Consider the following 22,208-nt stretch of genomic DNA (forward strand, 5'->3'; position numbering starts at 1 on the left):
TCAAATAGGGAGTTTATTTCCTCCTTTCCAATCTGTATGTCTTTTATTTTGTTTTCTTCCTCACTGCACTAGCTAGGACTTATGGTTGGATAGGAGTGGTTGAACGGAAATCTTTGCTTTGTTCATGATCTTCGAGGAAAGCATTCATCTTTCATTGTTAAGTATGATGCCATCTCTAGGCTCCTTGTAGATGCTGTTTATCAAGTTATCAGTTTGCTGAGTGTTTTTTATCATGAGTGGGTGAAATATTTTGTCAAATGTCTTATCTGTGTTAATAATCAACAAATTGGTCTATTTATTTTAAATTGTTGCATTTATGAGCATAAAGTTGTTCGCAGTATTTTCTTATCTCTTTTAATGGCTGCAGAATCCGTAGAGATATCCCGTTTCATTCCTGACATTGCTGATTTGTGTCACCTCTCTCTCTCTCAGGTCTTGCTAGAGGTTTATCATTCACTGTTAATGACTTTTTGAAGAACCAGCTTTCTGTTTCATTACTTTGGTCTGTTGTTTCTGTTTTAAATTTTATTAATCTGTGCTCTTATTTTTGTTTTTCCTTCTTTCTGCTTCATTTGGGTTTATTTTGCCCTTTCTCTAGTTTCCAGAGGAAGAAACTTAGACTATTGATTTGAGTATGTTCTTCTTTTCTAATGCAAGCATTCAATGTGGCAATATTTTCCTCTCAGAACTGCCTTAGCTGCACCCCACATATCTTGATATGCTGTATTTTTGTTTTCACTTAGTTCAAAGTTTTTAATTTCCTTTGAGACTTCCTCTTTGACCCATGGATTATTCAGAAGTGTTTTAAATTTTTCACATGTTTAGAAGTGTTTGTTATCTTTCTGTTTTTAACACTGCATTTTGGTCTGAGAACATATTCTGTAGAATTTAAAATTTAAAAACTTTCTGAGGTCCTGGATATAGTTTTAACTTGATGAATGTTCCATGAACACTTGAAAACATTTGCTAGTCGTCAAGGCACTGGAATCCTATATAAATTCCCCTCCCGGCCAAAATACCTACTACAGAAGCCTTTTTCATGACCAAACCCTAACTGAGATAGAAGGTTACACCCCACACTACACGGCAACCCATCCTGAAATCCTGCTGAACTTTCTGTCTTCTTTTCCTAAATCCTTTCTCATCTGCTGCCCCCTTGCTGGGTGTCTTCCTTTCTCCCTTCTGGCCCCACGCGGCCATTCCAGTCTCCCTGGTGCCAGCCTCATCTTTCTTCCCAGATCTCACGTCACACCCACTTCCCATCCCACTCTCTCCATCTCCTTTCTTACCTAAAGAATTGTTTTCTTCTCTCTCAAATTAAAACATGTGGCTCTTCTCTGCACCTCTGCCATCAGCTCATTAAGAATCTTCTTTGTGATTCACCCTCCTTAGAATGCAGGGGGGGATGGTAAACAGCGAATAACTTTCTTGCTCTCCTAGGGCTAAGTGTGCCCCCACCCTTGTATCTGTGGGGCAGGTGTCTTGTTGGCCATTGGCCCAGAGGTCTAAGTTGTGGGAAGCTTATTCACTGGTCCTTCTAGAATCTCTGAATGATAGGTTCTTGATATTCTTGATGCCCTGGGTTATGTTGAAATCTGCCGCTGATAATTCACAGCTCTCATCAAAGTGGGAAAATCCTGTAATTGATTTGTTCTGCCTCATGCTAACCGCAGAAGCTTAGGAGTCAAGAAAGACCTGGGCACAAATTTATCCTTTGCCATTCAGTTGGTAGCCATTTGGCAACCACGGTGGGTCACATAATCTACCATGACTTTAATCCTCATCTGGAAATTGCACACCTATAGAATCGTAAGGATAAATGTGATAAAGCACTTGGTATGAAACTCATCAAAAGATGATAGTTATGCTTACTGTGTGTTATTTCGTTGTTATGTTGTTGCTGTTACCTTTGATAATGGCATTATATGTCAGTATCTCTTTTATCTTCCTCTTTTGAGCTTTTCCTTTTCTGGTCAGATAACTACATGCATACGGTGAGCATTAGTAATTTCTGGACACACAGACAGACTATATTCTAGCCTCTCTTGCACTTAGGTGTGGCCATATGACTGAGTTCTAGCCGATGGAATGTGGACAGAAATGATGTGAGCGATTTCTCCACCAGCTCACTCATAAGACCCTTCCAGGAGCATTCCTTCATACTCTTCCCCTTCCTCTCAGGTGATGCAGCTGTATACGTCTGGGTCTTAAATGCCAAGTTTAATGATAGCAGACACAGTACGTAGGTGCCTAGGTCCCTGAATGAATGATTGGAGACAGACTGCCACAAATTAATAACCCTGATTAGCTATAGGTGATCAAGAAACACTTCTACATGTTAAAGCTCACTGTACATTTTAGAGTTTGTGTGTTAGCAGCTAGCATTTTCTAAACTAACATAAAAATTGGTACCTTGAAGTGGTGCCATACAAAAATCTAAAACATATATAGCACTGGCTTAATGTTCATGCAATGGGCTGCAAAGAAACTGATCTTAACTAGAAAGATGTGGTTGCCTGGAGTTGGGGGGTGGAGGGAGGGATGGATTTCAAAGGGGCACAGGGAGTCTCTTGGAGGGGATGGAAACGTTCGTATCTTGACTATGGGAGTTGTATCCCAGATATATACGACTGTCAAAATTCATCAAATTGTAGACATTAAATGGATATAATTTATTGTCCAAAAATTATATCTCAATAAGTTGTTGGAAAAAACCCAACTCCCATCTATGTTAAACGACCTATCTTATAGGCATCAGGTTCCCAGACCCTGAGGTGAGGATTCATGTGTGAGTGATTTACTCAGTGAGTGCTCCCAGAAGACACCAGCAAGGGAGTGAGAGAGCAGGACAAGGAGGGAGGAAGCAGCAGGACTGTGGTCTCAGGCAGAGTTCCCCCCAGTGGCCTCCACCTGATCCTGAGGGGGGCTCTGGGGCATGAGCCTCACAGTGTGTCCTGTTTCAAGACAAGGCAGTAGGAGAGATTCCTCCCGGAGCCTGAGGACAATCCTCCACAGTGAGTCACAGGTGCAGTGGCTGGAAACAAAAGAGCACAGAAGCTGGGGAAGGAGAGCCAGAAATGGGAAAGGGATTCAAGGGGATCCAGCAGAGCACCGCCAATATCCATTACACCCTCTTAGAAGAACTCGTTCCTTATTATGATGAAGTATAATATGCCTGCTTTCTTCAGATTGTTTTCTAAACGCCGAATTACTAAAGCAAAGGTGTCCTGACATGCAAATCATCTGCAGAATCTTGGGCACGGACCACTGGAGTGGGATGAAGGGCCAGCACCAACTGACCCACGGCAGCAGCCCACCCGCTTGGGCCACATCCACAGACCCCTGCGGGGAGAGCAGGCACAGTGGTTGGGGGAGGGGCTGGAAGCAGACAAATGTGGGTTCCAGGACGAGCCCCACCATTTTCTGGTTGTGTGGTCCTGCAGCTGTTGCTTAACCCACTCGCCTCACTTCCTCCTCTGAGAAATGGAAAAAACAAACTTATTTACCTCACAGGGTCACCGAAAGGTTTAAAGAGACAAAACATGTAAAGCCCTTAGCAGATCCCTGGTGTGACATGTGACACAAGTGCTCAGGAAAAACTGCTCATATCCCTGAACAATCATTTCTCTCCTCCCCCCACAACTTCCCCACCGTTCACGGCAGCCCCTACCCCGCCACTCCTGGTCACCGTCTGCGTCCGCTGATGCTGTCTGGAGCTCAGGACTGACACACCTTCCCTCCAACCCTCATGCTAGCTCTTTTAGCTTTTCCAGAGCAGAGGCTCTGGCACATTTTAGGATTCATTCAGAATTTGTACGGGTCAAAACAGAGGCTTGACGCATTTAGAAAGTATCCAGATTAATCTTGCGGGTGGGATGCAAAACAACACCCCATAGGAAAACTAACCATCCAGTTCTCTCCACCCCAAGTTACACTTCTAGGTGTCCTTCTAGCCACTGGGGTTTATAGAAACCTCCAAAACGCCATATTACTTAGTTGTGAACAAAGCAGAAATTAAATTTTCTCATTTGGTGGAAACATTTCTGGCTGACATTTGGGAAAAGGGAAGAGATTAGCTTAAAGATCTAGTATCTCCCCATCCCTCATATCTCCGGTTTCTCTTGTCTGTTTACCTATCCTTTCTCTCTCTCTCCTCTCTTACATTTCCAAGGGCCCGTCTCATAGTTTGAGAAACCAAGGAAGAAAGGACATCACTTATTCTACTTGACAGATATTATGCAGGTTTTCCCTGTTCATGCAGAGGTACTTACCATACCTCGGGGAGAAAACTGTATTTTCTACATCACTTCTAAATCATTGTTCACTTTTCTCTTCATTATTATATTTATTTGCTAATTTTGATACTAGATTTTTTCCTTCAATATTGACATAACAGAATGAAACAGAGCAAAATAAAACATACAGAATAGTGAGAGCAACAACAGCCACAACCCAGTTTCTCACGGGAATGGCCTCAAGGGACCTGGGCTCTGTTTTGAAGCTAGTTTGAATATGCAGGTTGGGTTAGTCCAGATCTCTGAAAAGCAGACACCCAGCAGGTTTTATACCTTTATCAGAGGAGGCACCTGTGCGGGAAAATGGGCGGGTGCTGTCAGGCCCCAAGTGAAGCAGGGAGCAAGGGAAGGGTGGCAGAAGACTCCCAGCCTGTTGTGTAGACTAAGGGGAGTCTGGCATGTCCACTGGGGAGCCCTCGAGCTAAAGCCAGCCATCAGAGGAGGCCATGTCTCCCAGGAGTGGGCATGCTCGGTTTCCTTGTGGGCTGGGTCAGGGGTGGTGCAGGCCACAGGAAGCGTGGCCTTGGGGCAAACAGAGCATTGGTTTCAGAGCCCAGCAGCAGGGCTTGGTCAGTCACACACCCTGCAGTTGGAGATGTGCCAGGTGCATGCTCACGGCCGCCCGGTGGGTGGTTCACTGCATCCTTGGTTTAATTCTAGATGGCAGTTGGAGGCCAATACTGAGTCTGGACTCTGCTCTTCTGTTCAAATCTTGAGACGCCCACTACCTCCCCAAATAACACAGCTTCCATGTGGTCACTCCAATTTGTCTTGCAGAAGAGTCTATGATGGGGGAGAGTCCTTTTTGTACAGGTCTGCTTCTGTTGATTTTGGGGCTTTACAGAAGGGCAGCGTGCTGTCGATGGAGGGAACTCAGAAATACACTTGACCAAGTGCCAGAGGCAGGCGCCGCTGGCTGCATGAATCCTTCCCATAACTCCACTGGGAACATGTTAGTAAGAGGAGGTAAATGGCTGGAGCCCACCTTCCTGCCCCAGGACCCTGCACCCAAGAGCTGGTGTCGAAGATGGGGGCAATTAAAGGAAGCCGCATACTTCTCCCTGCTGCTCTGGCAATCACTTCCTTTCACACGCTCAAGGCCATGGTTGACCTGAATCTTCCGCAAGAAATTTCTGGCCCCTTCATAGCTTCTGAACACCTTTTGCTTGCTTGTTTGTTTTCCCCTCAGATGCTCCCATATTCCTAAGCTGTCTTCTGTTTGGTTTGTTGTTGTTGTCGTTTTGGTGGGTTTTCCTCCAAAATGTTTCTTATGTGCACTGAGAATCTGAAAGATCAGAGGTATCAGTGTTTGGTGTCAGGTTTTCCTGTGTACCTTGGGAACCTGTGAGTTGAATGCCTTGAGAAGCCTGAAAGAAGCACCAAAAACCTCCTGCCCATCCTGGGAAGAGCCAGACAGAACAAGCCACTCTGGACCTTGGAGAAACCACTTTGGGTTCTGCCTTTACATTTTGACATCCTCATCTTCAGCTGAAGGCACCAGTCCTTCAGATGGTGGTACAGTGCAGGAAAAATGACCACCAGTGAACAGTCTAAACTCTGGGGTGGAGCCCAACTCTGCCTTTCAGCCTCTCTGTGGTGTTTGCCAAGTCCCTTGTTGAATCTCAGTTTCCTCATCTACAACATGGGGTATCAACAGCATCCCTATCAACCTCGTGCGGCTGCTATGGAGACCCTTGTCAAAATGAGAGGATAGGCCAGAAAGGCAGTTGGCAACTGTACTGTGCTGTGCCCATGTGATGACCAGTCATCAGACAAGCACCCCACAGAGTTCTCCTACCCAACCTTAGTCTTGAGGGATGATAATAGGTGTTACTTGAAAAAAAAATGTTTTTTCTACCTTAAAAAACATTTGAGGAATGCAAGGTTAACCATGTTTAAACCTGTTCCTCACTGTGGATTTCTCAGAGACTTTAATGTCCTATGAATCTCCAGGAGTGTTTCCACACAGTGTCTGAGAGGATATGCTTTCTGTGCAAACCTGTGGGCTCCCACACCACACGCTCAGTTGGAAATGCCGTATTCGATAACACGATGGTCCATGAGTGGAGGACATAGGTGTCAGACTTGGTGCCATCCCCCATGCTGATGCTTGGATCATAAGAAACTTAAAAGACAGATGAGTTCATTTAACCAATGGAGAGTTGATATGGGGCTACAACCTGGCAGACCGAACGCTCTTGATACCAAAAAAAAAAAAAAAAAAAAAAGCCCAGGAGAAATCCCTGACATGTGTGACGAATCTGACCAAGATCTCCCAGGGTCACCAGGGCCCTTCCAGAGTCCACACAGGCTCCTGAGATATCCTGATATATCCTGATATTGTTAGAAATATCACATTTCTAACAATAATCCTATGTGATCGTGATTCTTGGAGAATTGGCCCATGGGAAAGGCCAACCCTATAATAACAGAAAGCAACGGAAGACTTCTTGTTTTCTTTCTCTTATTCAGAGCAGAGGCTTGCAGTTCTCCTAACTCTTCTCTGACGGGGGTTCTACTGACCACCTGAGGTTGAATGCTGGCTGTCAAGCTCCCTCAAACTGGGGCCCCCAGTATGCCCGTGAGCCCTCCCAGCAGAGTCTTTGTCAAGCATCTGCTGTGTATGCAGGACTGTGCCATTTGAAGCATATGGCTCAGTCCTGCATACACAGCAGATGCCTGATAAACACTTGGTGAATTTCATTGTCTTGCCCACTTAGCCAGTGTATCACAGCTCACACCACCTGTGGTCAGACCTCTCCCCACAAATACTGGGTGAAAACTGGTCTGTGCCCAGGACCATCCTAGGTCTTGTGGACACATCAGCACATAGAGCAGGCACACGGCTCTGCCCTTTGAGGCTTCTGTAACAGTGGTGTTCTACCCACCCCTTACGGCTGCTTAGCCACAGATAGTCCACAAAGACTTTTTACGTATTTATCTTAGTTGGTTCTATGGCAACCCTATGATGTAGTTATTATTATTCCCAGTTGACAGATGAGAAAGCTGAGGTCCAGCAAGATTAAATGATTAACCCAAGGTCATGCAGCTGTGGGCGCCCCAACTGAAACTCAAGCTCAAGTCTTCTTGGGTTGTGTAAACCCATACTACAACTCGCCTCATCAAAGTCTCCCATTGAGCTCTGCAGAATAATTAGGTCATCCCCTAGCCATCAGTCTTTCTTTACAAGGAAATCCCGATTTCATTTTTTATCCTGTCTCCTCAAAGGTCAAAGCCATGCTTATTCAAGAATTATCCCCCCTTCCAAAACAATGAGCAATTTCAAGGGAAGGCAGAACCCCTAAAATAGCTGCTAAACATCAACGGCGTTCATCTCAAGGATTACTCAACTGAGTGCTTAGTGTGTGATCTCAATCATAGAAAAGAAGAACTGCTCTTAAGCTCGATTATCTTTTGAAAAATTTGCAAAACCGTAGAAGCTAAGCCCGTTTGAAACAGGAAGCTGTGTTCCTTCCTACCTTACTAATATCTCTGGTGGTATCAGATGGTATCTCCGTTTCATGAGTAGCAAGACCTAAGCTATCACTGGACGCATAAAGGACTTTGCTAAATTGGCAGGTACCACTGTCTTCTTTTTGTTCTCATCTGGGCGAGAACTTATTAAATGCAACAAAAGTTGTTTATTCAGGAGAGGTTTCCAGGTAGATCGTCAGGTTCCTAGGAAAAAGGAGATGGAGCAAGGGGTCTAGCCAGGCGGAAGCAATTCCTCCCAGGAGTGCTCTTGGATGGAGGAGGTAGAGAGGGAGGCCTGCTGCAAGGCAGTAGGTAGTGTGGGGCCAAAGCGGGAGAGCAGATTGTGAAATATGTCCATTTTCTTCTTGCTTTCTCCCTTTCTGCCTTTCTCTCAGCCGTACCATGATGTGTTTGCCTCTTCCACTCATCCAAACTTGGCCTTTTATCCTCTTCGGTCAACATGCCCAAGACTGTGACCGTGCTGCCTTCCCTGGGCTTTCATAAATTCTCAACTATTGAGAGGATGACCACTCCAAAAGGGTTATACTTAGTAGCTTTGTGTTATTGATACTGATTTGTAAGAAACATTCAGTGAAAGTATAATTGACATATGTGTGTACATACTTTTATGTATTACATCTGTATATATACGTATATATTTCAATTTTTCATTGAAAATCCACTCTAAGTCAGGCTATTAGATGGATCAGTTGTTCGGCTGATTTGGTGTCTTTTTATCTGGATCTACAAAGTTGACTGTTTGCTTTTCCTGGATCTATATTAGAGGGTAAGAAGAGAAAGCCTTCCTTATTTTCTGGGAAACCTTCAATTGGTTGGGGATGAAAGTTAACTGTTGTGTGACAAGTGTTTCGAGGGGAGGCGGTGGGATTATGCGGTCTTTGGTACATGGAAGTGATAGGAGTTGGAGTGTATCTGAAGCTCTTTTCAGAAAATGGTGATGATTACCATGAACTATGCAGGCAGAGTTATTTCTCCTAGGGGAATAACTGCATGACTTAATAAGAAAAAAGCAGATATACCCAGCAGAATAAAATGTGTAAAGGGCAAAAACAGATAATTCGCAGAAAAGGAAATACAAATGATTAATAATTACAGCTAAAAAAAAAACCCCTCAGTAATTAAATAAGTGTTAGTTACATAAATAATGACATCCTTGTTGCCTGTAAAATTGGCTGAGGAATTTTTTTCTCTTAGATCTCCGTATTGATGGATGCTTGCTGAGACTGGCACCATCACCTACTAGTATATATATTGTTACACACCTTCTGGAAGCAATTTGGCAAAATGCATCAAGAGTCTTAGAAATATGACTAGCGGTAGAAACTGTGCTTTGGGAAATCTACTTTAAGGAAATAATAAAAATACAGATAAAGATGTTTACTGCAGCATTATTTGTAAAGGTGCAAATTGGAAACAACTTAATCACACAACAGTAAGACAATGATTAAATAACCATAAATATACAATATGTTGAAGTTGTTACAAATTATATTTTCAAATAATTTTTAACCACATGGAACTAGGTGCAGGGTATAAAATTTTAAGTATCAGAATACAAAAGGGCATACAAGTGTGGTATCAACTTTAACAAACATGGGGCCTAGAAAAGAAGCAGTGGTTCTCTCTCCAAGGCACAGGTGGAGGTGGAAATACCAGGGGCCAGGAAGCTGACGCTCCAGTATGCTGAACATCCCAACCATGTTATTTGGACTGCATAGGCATAATTTCCCCATAAAACATTTCTTCATGATCATCTCTTTCAACTAAGTAACATATCAGCCTGTATACAAACACTAAAAATCAGCCACATTGGAAACACCTGCTACTGGAATATAAAGTGTAAATCTAACCCTTGAACAAGGAAGTTGGTAAAAATATCCAAAGTCACTTGGCAGGTGGATGAAACCAAGTCACTTAACTGACTACACTCCGAGAATAGCGTGTAAACTTTGCTCTAGTAACTAATAATATGAGTGGCACTGTGCAAGCCCATGTGCTGCTCTAAAATATAAAGGCTGGGAGACGTCTGCATCTGGGAAGAAGACTGCATTTATTCATGATTTCAACCTTGAGAGGTTCTTGTGTATTTCTAGGGAGGGAGCTTACTGGCTCGCAAGACAGCCCATTCTGTTCCTGTACGACTTGGTTCTCAGCAAGTTCTTCCCCATATGTGACTGAATGTAGTTTCTTCCAATACCATCAAATTCCTGCTCTCTGGAGAGTCTACTCCCTCCTCTACAGGAAAAGCTATCCCATTACAGGCTTTCCCTTCTCAAAGGAATCCAAAACATCACCTAATCCAGTTCTTTAATAAAAAAAGATTAGAAAACTTTGGTCCAGATCAAAGATGTATAAATATTGGGATAAAAAAAAAAAGAAAAGAAACTAAAATAAATCTGAAGACTTTTTTCATACAAAACATTCAAGTCCTGCCAACTACAGCTGATGTTTCTGGACCTTTATCATCCTAGCCTGTCCTGTGCTCCAGGTTGATACTAACCCTCTTAAAATGTGGTATCTGGGACAGAAGCTAATATTTCAAATGTATAGTCTGAAAAGTGAAAAGCAAGGTAAAATTATTCTGCTCCATCCTTGTATTCATTTAAGAAGCATTTATGAAGCAGCTATTACTTGTCAGGCATTATACGGGGCACTAGTCCTGCACTGTCCAATATGGTGGCTACTTGCCACATGTGGCTATTCCAATTGAACTTAATTAAATTTAAATAACATGAAAAGCTCAGTTCTTCAGCAGCAGTAGCCACATTCCAAGTGCTCAACAGCCATGTGGCGTGTAGGTGCTTTACTGAACAGCACAGATACAGACCATTCCATCACTGCAGAAAAGTTCTATTGGATAGTGCTGTACCAGATCATTATTTTTTCTGACTATCCCAGGTTCGCTGTGGAAAGAAGTGCAAGGGGAGGGGGACTGGTTTAAAACTGTGTAGGTGGGAAGCAATTTGAGGAGCTAGATGGATAGGTAATTGGATGAATAAATGAAGGGCTAGCTGGGTAGACAGGAACATGGAGAATCAGATTGGTAGATTTCCTTTGTTCTGGATGATCTATTAACATAGACGAAGACTGAATTAGCTCTTGGGGTTGGCTTCTAAAGAGCCTGCAACTGAGGATACTCTTAGTTCAACCCCTAAATTTCCTCTTTTCTTCTCACTTAAGTTTAAGGAGGTTGGAGGGATGTAACTCAGAGACAGTAAACAGATTCAAAAAATTTAGGAGGGTGCAGTGTATCATCTATCTAACTATCTATCTATCTACCTACCTATTCCTGTCATCTTTGTGAAAGATAATCTAACCTCGATGATTCTTCATTGGAATGTCAGTCAGTAAATGGATTAATATAATCTTGGGTTCCCATTAGGTTATTTAATTTGCTTGAGATCCAAAACCATTTGTAGAAATTCAAAATCCTCATTTACTGTAACTAAAGATTTTAATGAAGGCTGAAATGTCTTGTTAAAACATTACTGGATACCAATCACTGTGTTTTCTATAACCTCACTCCCTCACCTCCCTCAAGACTTTTCTCAGATGTCATCTCACGAGCTCCTTGTTGACCCCCTCCAATTTAAACTGCACCTCTCCAACCCCATCCTACTGCCTTTCTTCATCTCCTACTTTATCTTTCTCTGTAGCACTCATGACCATCTGAGACACTGTAGTTTTTAGTTATATATTATTCCCCAACTAGAATATAAGCTTCATGAGGTCAGAGTTTTGTCTATTCTGTTCACTGATATGCCTCTGTCCCTGGAACAGTGCCTGGCATATCATAGGTGCTAATAAGTATTTGCTGAATGAATGACTGGAGAACCCCATGAGGCAGTAACTCTTCTTATCACCAGGTTACACATAAAGATTCTGAAGCACAGAGAGGTTAACCTACTTGCTCTAGGTCACACAGTCATTTCTTCAGACTCAGGAATTGAATAATTATCCTAGACTGAGGACGACCAAGGATATATAAGCAAGAAAATCTTACAACTATGATTCCTTGGCACCAAATACCCATGAAACCAAAAGTATCTAGGGCCTTAGGCATGGAACCTGATCTTAACAGCAGGTGGTCCTGCAGGAGTGATCACCACCGGGAGTCACCTGTAGGCAGGGCTCTTCCAGATGGACAGGCAGTTTCAGGATGGTAAGCACTGACTTCACACCTGCTCTCTTCTCTATATTCTTTAGACGATTTATCAAGTTCACCTGAGAGGCGGATCCCCTCAAAGAGACTAAGCACTTACTTACACACACACACACACACACCACCGATTAGTGATGTTACTAAACTGGGATATCATTCAGCATGTGGCCTTCTATCAGACATGCCTGGTTTTAACCAAACTCCCGCTACTGTCAAGGATCAGCACTCTTCATCATAGGCATGACAGTTTTCCACTTTAGCAAAGTTTTAGAATAAAACGGATTTCAAATTAATAGTATCTTTTTTGTACTTTGGGGACTTTGAAAGGTTGGGGGGTAGGATGTCCAATGATAATCAGGAACCAGACAAACATACTAACACCACTATTCTTTAACATCACTGTGGAAGTTCCAGCCAAAGCAATAAGGTGAGAGAAACAAATAAGAAATACCAGAAAGGAGGATATAATCTTATCACTGTGTCACAGATAATATGATTATCTATCTAGGAGTCCTAAAGGAATTTATTTTTAAAAATCAGTAAGGTAATCAGCTTAAAACATGTAAAATAATTTTTTTTATACTACCAACGATTGGTTAGAAAATTTGTTAGGGAAAAATATATCATTCACAGTAACCTCAGAAATATAAAGGCAGATAAAAATTTAAAAAGAAATGTGCAAGACCAATAACTTAAAGCCCTATGGCAAGCAGACGTAGCATGTTCCCAGATATAAACGTTTGATATGTAAACTTGTCAATTCTTCCTAAACTTATTTACAAATGTAACAAAATTCCACTCAAAATTATGTTTTTGTAAGTAACTGACCAAGTGATACAAAAGTTTATCTAATAGGACAAATGGCTCTAACAGATAAGACATATTGCGAAATGAAAAATGAAAGGCAGTTGTATAATCGGATAATCTATATAAATAATCTAATAAATCTACAGTAATTAAAAGAGTGTTTCTGGCACAGAAATCAATGGAATGTAAAGTACACAAGCAGAATCAGGAACCTGAGGGAACATATGGCAAAGGTGATGTTTCCAGCCCAAGGAGGAGACAGAGGGTAGTTACTCAACATATGGTGTCTTTAAATTGGTCAACCATTCAGAGAGAAATAAAATAGAAATGCACTTCACGCCATATATCAAACCAAACTAAAAGATATTAGTGATCTGCATGTATAAAAATGGAACCATAAAAATACTAGTATATAAACATTTATGTAATCTTGGGGTGTGGAGGCCCTTACTAAATGGAACCCTAAGGCAATAACAGTGTGGTCTTCGGAGACACAGAGTCCCAGCCCTGCCGTGCATCAACGGAATAGTGACTGAGCCTTGCCACGCCTCTGTTTGCTCATCTATAAAATGGGGATATAAAAACCTACCTTGCAAAGCTGTGAAGACAAACAAGCCTGTATCAACTGTTGGCCTAAGGAAGGCACAGTTATTACTCACTCTTGTCTCACACTAGTTATGTGTAAAGAACATAAACTTCCTGAACTCAGAGGCCATTTTCTTCTCAGTATTTTTTCCTTCCCAGGTGGTTGCTGACAATAAGGGGGAAAAAACTACATCATACAAAGAAAGCTTCTGACGATATCATGCATTATTTGATCCATGCTGAGAAATAAATATTTCCTTCAGTCAGAGGCACTGTGCTGGCTGGGGCTCAGGACCAAGCAGCTGGAGGCCCAGTGCACTGGTTTGATTTGCGGTGTCTTTAGAGTTTAATAAGATTCTTTGAGTGGATTCTCATTAGGAGGGGCTCTGGCTTGCATTTGGGGAGGGTCCAGAGATATGGTCTCCACGTCTTCAAAGACAGGAAGGTTTGAATTACTGTAAACCCTGGGGGGTGGCCTTCTGATGTGCACTCTGGACATTTAAGCACAGTGTCCAGCTATACAGGCTGAAAGGCTGGCCCAGCAAGAGAAGAGCAGGGGCCCTGTGAACATCCTCCAAGTTAAGAATTTGCCAAAAGCGCTAAGAATCGTGGAGTGGGAAGAAGAGAAAAGGTGGGCATGAGAGTATCACGCACTGAATAATTTGGAGGCATCCTGGGAGCTGGTGTCCTCACGGCCCACCTGTCCACACGAAGGTGCCCGCCGTGGTCATCTGAAAGGCCTTCTCACTCTTCCCGTGGAGGCCTGCTGAGCCCCAGCCAAAGCAGGTCTCAAGACCCTAAAAGACGCCTCCCCTACCCCAGTCTGGGGGTTGTATGTCAGCTCCACCTAAGATCAAAGGGGAGAACCTGGCTACTAAGATCTCCAAATTTCAAAACAAAATTCAAATGCTTTACCTAGTGTGTCCTCTTCTTCAAGTTTCTTAGATCTCAGTTTGTGGTTTCAAGTTCTGATGAGGAAACCCTTCATCTTCTAATTTGTTTTCAACCCAATTACCTTTAGAAAATGTGTCTGCCAAATCTTCCAGCAGTCCCTGCCTAAAAACACTAGCTTTCAATGACAGTTTAACTGATAAGGGAATATAGAAAAATTTTTAATTTTACAGCTTTAAAAATGATAATCCACCTACCCCCCACAGCTATTTTGATTATTTGCCTGTTGCCTTTTATATGTACATATAATTTCATGCTGTTGCAATCTTCATTTACACACTTTACATTCTCTTCATTTTTATAAACATTTGTCTGTGATTCTATCTGGTATCCAAAACTAGTTTTAATGACTACATAATAATCTATTGTGTAAATGGACTACAATTTATTCAAAATATCCTTCACGTGTCAAACATTTAGATTGTTCCCATTTCTTGTTTTTCTACTACAAAAACAATGCCACAGTGAACACCTTTGTGCACATTATGTATTGGACCTTTTCCCCTTAGGGTAAATTCCCAGGATTAGAACTACTGGATCAAAGCCATGTGTATCTTGATGGTTCCTGTTATATATGAAATTTATTAAAACAAGTTACATTGCATCATCAGTGAATAAGCACTCCAGCAATGAATAAGGTTCACTGCAAACTCACTAGCATTATCATCATTACATTTTTTTTTATAATTAAAATGGCATTTCAAACTTAAATATATTTTCTAGAGAAGGGTCTCCAATTCTAAATATTTCTTTTCAATTCAGTTTTGCAACACTCATTAAAATTTTACACTGGTGAATGTGAAATTATGAAATTATGAGGTATCCATTACCTCATACCATTTACCACAGTATAAATGGAGGTTGCATATATATTTAGCTGGACCTGGCCAGAAAAGAATGGCAGGGAGAGGGCTCCTCTACTTCTGAGTCCAGGAATTGTGAGAAAAGAGACTGTGGAAGGAAGCAGTCACATCTGTGTGTCCCATCTCTCCCATCCAGGCTTTGACCAGAGTTGGGGGGTGTGGAGGGCTGTTTGATAAATTGGGGGTACCCCCAAGAGGATGTCTCTCTTCAAGGCACCTCCTTACCCACATGGGGTGGCTAGCACAGTTAAGCTGGTGGTCAGGCAGAAAAAAGATCTGGTTTGCAGTCTTGCGTGTCCCTTGGTTTGTACGTGGCATGGACATGGAGTCAAGGAGGAGCATGTCTGCCTGGGCACCTGCCAGTTCAGGAGAAAGAGCACAGCCTGGGCCAGAAACCTGATGGAGACGTGCTTCTCCATTCCAGCCAGAGCCAAGGGAACACTCCATCACCTGGGAGAGGTCACTGTGCCCGGGGAGGACTGAGAATGAATCGATCCTGAAGCTATTAGCTACAAACCACTGCAGCAGATGCCAGCACAAGGCTCAGGGTTGGGACTAGGTTGACCCCCCTCAGCAGACACAAGCCACGTAAATCAAGAACCAACAGGAGACTAGGGTACCCCCTTCTCCCTCCGCCCACGCATCGAGTCATGCTGGCCCTTCCCCCATATCTCCACTGCCATCTTAGAAAGAACCAATGAGAGAAGACAAGGAACCGAAATTATAAGCTGGCAACAGAGGATGAGTAAAACCTAGTCATCATTCAAATCAATGGATGGATCAGACTAAATTTAAACCACTTAGCACTAAAATTTGTGAATACTTTTTCCTGCTACCCAGCAGGTGGGAAGCTAGTAACAGAGATCCAAATAGTTTTGGAGACTAAAGAAACTTCATTTACAGTGCACGGTTGAGTTGTACTGTGAGCAATTTTAGTGAACCAGCTAAAGGAGTATGATCTCAATTTTTGTAAAACTTCGTATCCGCGTATGCATATCTACATAGAGAAATGTTATTGGTGGTAAACGCATCATGGTGAGACTTGGGGTGGTTTTTACTGTGTGTGTGTGTGTGCGCGCGCGCGCATGTGTGTGCGCCTTTCTTTATTGTTGATGTTGTTTACTATTATTGTATCATTTTTCCGAACTGCAAGGACTGTGAATAGGACTGCAGACAGATAAAAACCCTATCTGTTTTTGTGTCTCTGACCCCATGTAACTAGTAATCAACGACTTGGCTTCTGACTCTACAGAACCTGCTTGCTTCCCTGTGCTTTGCAGTCTAGGCACCCCCCCACACCAAGACTCTATAATCTTATACTGATCATATTGGATTTATGGAAGTGACACATGAATTAAAGATGATCCTCAAGTTGAACAAAACTTCAGTGAGATTTTTTTTAAAGTCTGAAGTGTTTTTAGATCAGTCTGGGAGAAAAGGAAAGAATATACAAATAATTAATGGTGAGTAGAGGCTCTGTTCCTTTCTTGCTTTAGACATTAAGATTTAGAGAGACATTCATGATTGAAAATGCATAACAGACAAAATGATGGGTATTTTTTCTCAGCTGCTGTGGATTTTGCCATTAGGAATAAGAATGCTGATAAGATCATACAAATCAGTTGTTCCTCAATTCCATTTTTCACCTCAAAAGCCTGAAGGTGTCACTTATCAGCAGATGATGTACCAGGACAGAGCTATGAAAATAGATCACGTTCTATCCAACAGCCCCTACTCTTTCCTGATTTCATACGAAATGGCTTCTTATTGCCTTTCTTTCACTTCTGCTTCCTACCAATTTTACAGTTTTTTTCTAATTTAAAATGTGATCTCATGTAGACTGTCTGATCTGATGCTCACCACAACCTTGGGTGCTACCATGATCCTTATTTTAGAGATGAGTAAACGAGGCTCAGAGTTACAGGCCTGTCCAAGTCCTATCGCTGGCGAGCAGAGCAGCCAGGAACAGCTCCTGTGTCTCCCCTCCCTACTTTCACTTGGACTACACAGAACCCTGACAGGTGCTGACCTCTGGGGTCCCAGTATTCTCTTAAGAAGCAAAGACAATCCTTGCCATTGGTTCCAATTATTGCAGTTCGAAGACTTGCCTTGAGAAATGCCTGCTGACATACATTCATGACCTCACATTGGTGCCTTCATAGAAAGAAGAAAGTCAGTAGGACTCCTTCTGAGGAGGCAGTGCAGGGATTAACTACCCTTCATGGACTCCTCCCTTGTCTGTTTTTCCTTCTTCTCCAGCCAAGTCTGTAATCTTAAGAAAAGCAGGCACTGGTCCTAGGGATCCTGCTCTAAAAAATATCAAATCTAATATGAAGTCCCATTGGCCTATGCTCAGCTCTTTTATGAAGGAGAAGCTCTAAGGGGTTTGCTCTTGGCACATGACTGGCTTATGTCAGCATTGTCACAAACAGGAAAAGGGAATGCTGCTTATAATTATTACAATAGTTTGTAACTACTATAATAGCTAAGTCTTCAAAAGTTAAAGATCATCCCAGCTTACCCTTCCCCCTCCCCATATCCTCAAGTCCATTCTCTACGTCTGCATTTTTATTCCTATCCTGTCCCTAGGTTCTTCAGAACCTTTTTAGATTCCATATATATGTGTTAGGATATGGTATTTTTCTCTTTCTGACTTAATTCACTCTGTATGACAGACTCTAGGTCTATCCACCTCACTATAAATAACTCAATTTCCTTTCTTTTTATGGCGGAGTAATATTCCATTGTATATATGTGCCACATCTTCTTTATCCACTCATCTGTCAGTGGACACTTAGGTTGCTTCCATGTCCTGGCTATTGTACATAGTGCTGCAATGAACACTGTGGTACATGACTCTTTTTGAATTATGGTTTTCTCGGGGTATATGCCCAATAGTGGGATTGCTGGGTCATAGAGACTGGCAATGACATATATACACTACCAAACGTAAAATAGATAGCTAGTGCGAAGCAGCCCCATAGCACAGGGAGATCAGCTCGGTACTTTGTGACCACCTAGAGGGGTGGGATAGGGAGGGTGGGAGGGAGACGCAAGAGGGAGGGGATATGGGGATATATGTATACGTATAGCTGATTCACTTTGTTATACAGCAGAAACTAACACAACAATGTACAGCAATTATACTCCAATAAGGATGTCAGAAAAAAAAAAGTTAAAAATCACTGCACTTGAATCTAGGGATGAGAGAACTGGACATAGACACTGAAGACCTAGCCTGAACTTTTGCAATTACTTACTAGAGGATTTTAGGCTAATTATTAAATTTCTTTAAGGTTCAATCTCCCCATTAGCTATGATGAACAGCACATTGTTATGGAGCCATGGAGAGGGGGTAGTTATTTCTAATGATAATAATCACTATTATCATTATTACCACTATTATTATTATTATTAGCATTTGGTTTTTAAATAGGTAAGATGATTTTGAAAGTCATATATAAACCATAACACATAAAATGCAAAATACCTTAAAAGATACAGTAATAATAAAATTGCTATAATATTATTATTATCATTACCCAACCTGTCTCTTCCCATTTTGTATTTCTGCCTTCAAATGCTTTCTGAAAGCAACACATCCACTTTTCACCACCACCCACAACTCTTCTGTTTCCTTTCCCAACCCGGATCATGCTGACTTTCAAAACGTTAGATCTTTCACTCCTGACATCTCCCCCCACAGCATCTCTGATATACCTTTGGAAATACATGCTGAGGAATGTGTAGGCTGTTTATCCCATGTGGTTTTACTGAGTAAATGTATAAACCAACTGGTGTGGGTCACAAGGGTTGATCATGGCTAATTGTGGGGTTGCTTTTTCCTTCTTCTATCACAGGGACAAGGGAAATGGCGACCTCAGTCGATGGGACTGAGACTGTGGGTGAAGCTGCTGGGACCACACCCTATGACTATGAGGGGGCACTACCATGTGAAAAAAGCAACATCAAGGAGCTGGGGGCCCAGCTCCTGCCCCCACTGTATTCCCTGGTGTTCACGGTTGGTCTGCTGGGCAATGTAGTGGTGGTGGTGATCCTCACAAAATACAATAAGCTCCGCATTATGACCAACATCTACCTGCTCAATTTGGCCATTTCGGACTTGCTCTTCTTATTCACTCTGCCGTTCTGGATTCACTATGTTGGGTGGAATGAGTGGGTTTTTGGCCACCATATGTGTAAGTTGCTCTCTGGGCTCTATTACATGGGCTTGTACAGTGAGATCTTCTTCATCATACTCCTGACCATAGACCGGTATCTGGCCATCGTTCACGCCGTGTTTGCCCTTCGAGCCCGGACGGTCACTTTTGGTATCATCACCAGCATCTTCACCTGGGTCCTGGCAGGGTTAGCAGCCCTCCCTGAATTTATCTTCCATGAGTCCCAAGAAGAGTTTGAACAGACTTTCTGCAGTCCTCTTTACCCAAAGAATGGAGAAAATGCCTGGAAGTGTTTCTATGCTCTGAGGATGAGTATCTTGGGTCTCGCTCTGCCTCTGCTCGTTATGGCCATCTGCTACTCAGGAATCGTTAAAACACTGCTGAGATGCCCCAGTAAAAAAAAATACAAGGCCATCCGGCTCATTTTTGTCATCATGGTGGTCTTCTTTATTTTCTGGACACCCTACAATCTGGTTGTCCTTCTCTCAACTTTTCAAATGCACCTGGAGACTGACTGTGAGCAGAGCAGACAGCTGGACCTCGCCATGCTGGTGACGGAGGTGATCGCCTACACCCACTGCTGTGTCAACCCCGTGATCTACGCCTTCGTTGGTGAGAGGTTCCAGAAGCACCTCCGCCACTTCTTCCACAGGCATGTGGCCATCTACCTGGGCAAATTCATCCCATTTCTTCCTAGTGAAAAACTGGAAAGAGCCAGCTCTGTCTCCCCATCAACAGGGGAGCAGGAACTCTCTGCTGTATTTTAGGTCAGATGCAGAACATTGCCTAAAGAAGATGGACGGGGCAGATGAAGCAAACACATCCACCTCTGCACCAGTCCTCTGAACTTCCAGCGCAACAATGAAGTTCTTAAAGACATTAAAATATATACCCAATGGTAGCAGTGTATCTATGCACCCCAAAGTCATTACCAAAGGTCAGCAGCTGGGCAGTGACTTACTGTCAAACCTGAGAAGTAGAGCTTTGCTTGATTCTTTCAAGAGTTAAATATATTTTAATGCACCTGAATGTTACACAGTTACTATATGCAGCTACACACAGGTAAAGCTTTTTAGATCTTAAACCTTAACTTCAGCCAGTTATTGATATAAATGAAACATACTTCACAAAATACAATAAATCAATTACATTACTTCTTAATGTGCCTAGCTCTTTCCTTGCTTGATGAAAAGACTTGTAAAAAATTTATGCATATGTACTCTCAAGTACCATAATGGCATGTCACACGTGTTTTGAATATTCTTAATAATGAACAGATCTCCTATTCACACTGAATGACATTTCCCATGAGCTACTCGATAGAAGAGCAATTTGGTATTTTCAGTATAGAGAATAAAAGCCCTGCTCATAGAAACTTCTCAGAGTCCTGAAATGTGCAGACACTGTCCTCTTTTACACCAGTCTCACTGTTCATCCAGTAACTGTGTGTTAGGTGATACAGACAGGATGCACAAACACTGCCTTAGGTTAAGTGAAGGATGCAAAACTGTGTAAGACAAACACAATCCTTGCCCCCATGAAAGTTTCCCTGTAGTAGAGGATGTTTAAGACAGAAAAAAATAACTTTAGTGCAAAGAGGAACACACTCGATGCTACGCCTGGGCCAGGAAGAAAGAGACCATTTCCAGCTGGAATCTGAGGGAGGAAGACTTCATGGAGGAAGTAGCTTTTGAGTAGGTCTCTGAAGGAGGGGCAGGATTTAGAAAGGGAGAGGGTTGGGGGGAAGGCAACCTAAGCCAATGTACGCCCAATACAAAGGTGAGTGGGGAAGGCACAAACATGTGTGGATGGCAGGGTGAGGTGGGAAGGCTGGGATGGGGGGTGATTTTCAGGCAGAGCATCTTGGGCTTTATTGGGAAGGCAAGGGGAACAAAGCAGTCAAAATGGTGTGTCAGGAAGATAAATCTGGTATCACACAGAGGAAGGAGTAGAGCAGGGGTCCCCAACCCCCGGGCCGTGGCCCGGTACCAGTCCACGGCCTGTTAGGAACCAGGCTGCACAGCAGGAGGTGAGCAGCTCCGCATTGCTCACATTACTGCCTGAACCACCCCTCCCCCTCCCCCCGCCACTGGTCCATAGAAAAATTGTCTTCCACGAAACCAGTCCCTTGTGCCAAAAAGGTTGGGGACCACTGGAGTAGAGGCCCCGGAACCAGGCAGGGAGGTAAGTTAGGAGACAAATGCAAGTGTGGAGGCAAGGAAAGATCAATGGCTGATCAAGAGAGGTGCCAAGAGCATGCCAAGAAGAATCTGGCCAAGAGACAGTGTGAAGGAAGAGTTAAAGCACCAGGAGCAGTATATGGTTGATTGAAAAAAACAAAGGGCAAAACAGAATGTGTGTTTAAAAAAAAAAAAAGGAGACACTTTTTTCATTGTGCTTAGATGCACTGACCATCCTCTTTAAGGATACAAAAGAAAGAAGTAACAGAGGTCATCTTTAGGGAGGGGTGTGCGTAGAAAATAGAAGGAGGGATATTTCTCTGAATACCCTTCTGCGTCTTTTAGATTTTGAAACAGGGGAACACATTTTTCAAAAAATAAACAACACTTTAGAATTATATAAAAAAATAAAAGGCTAGACTACTATTCAGATGTGGTATCCATTCTAGCCATAAAGAGATTAGAAGCCCTCTGCCATGAATTAACTCTGTGACCTGGTTAGATCATCTCTAAGCCCCCTTACAGTCCAAGTAAACTCTGATCTTGCTAAAGTTTTAGGAGCTGGATGCTCAAAGTCTACAAAATACATTGTAAAAAAAAGGAGGTTGGGGCATGATAGACAATTCTACAGCATCACCTCCTACTGGCCATGAGACCAAGTGCATTTTCCATCGTTCACTAAGGTATAC

The 22,208-nt window shown here is 42.6% G+C and overlaps 1 protein-coding gene across 3 annotated transcripts in view; it reads left to right on the top strand.

Moving 5' to 3' along the window:
* The window catches only part of CCR3 (C-C motif chemokine receptor 3), a 36,899-nt gene extending 16,402 nt beyond the window's left edge, over window positions 1-20,497 (top strand). Inside the window, exons 1-2 of one of the 3 annotated variants that reach the window (XM_036869467.1) lie at window positions 7,788-7,874; window positions 19,019-20,107. In XM_036869467.1, the coding sequence (XP_036725362.1) occupies window positions 19,030-20,106 (1,077 nt within the window). In that variant the 5' untranslated portion in view covers window positions 7,788-7,874; window positions 19,019-19,029 and the 3' untranslated portion in view covers window position 20,107. Of the gene's footprint in view, window positions 1-7,787; window positions 7,875-19,018 lie in introns of those variants that run through there. The other 2 variants (XM_036869466.1, XM_036869468.1) reach the window with 2 other exon arrangements.
* The last annotated feature ends 1,711 nt before the right edge of the window (window positions 20,498-22,208 follow it).

This window comes from Balaenoptera musculus, chromosome 11 (assembly GCF_009873245.2).
Source record: "Balaenoptera musculus isolate JJ_BM4_2016_0621 chromosome 11, mBalMus1.pri.v3, whole genome shotgun sequence".
Classification (NCBI taxonomy): Eukaryota; Metazoa; Chordata; class Mammalia; order Artiodactyla; family Balaenopteridae; genus Balaenoptera; species Balaenoptera musculus.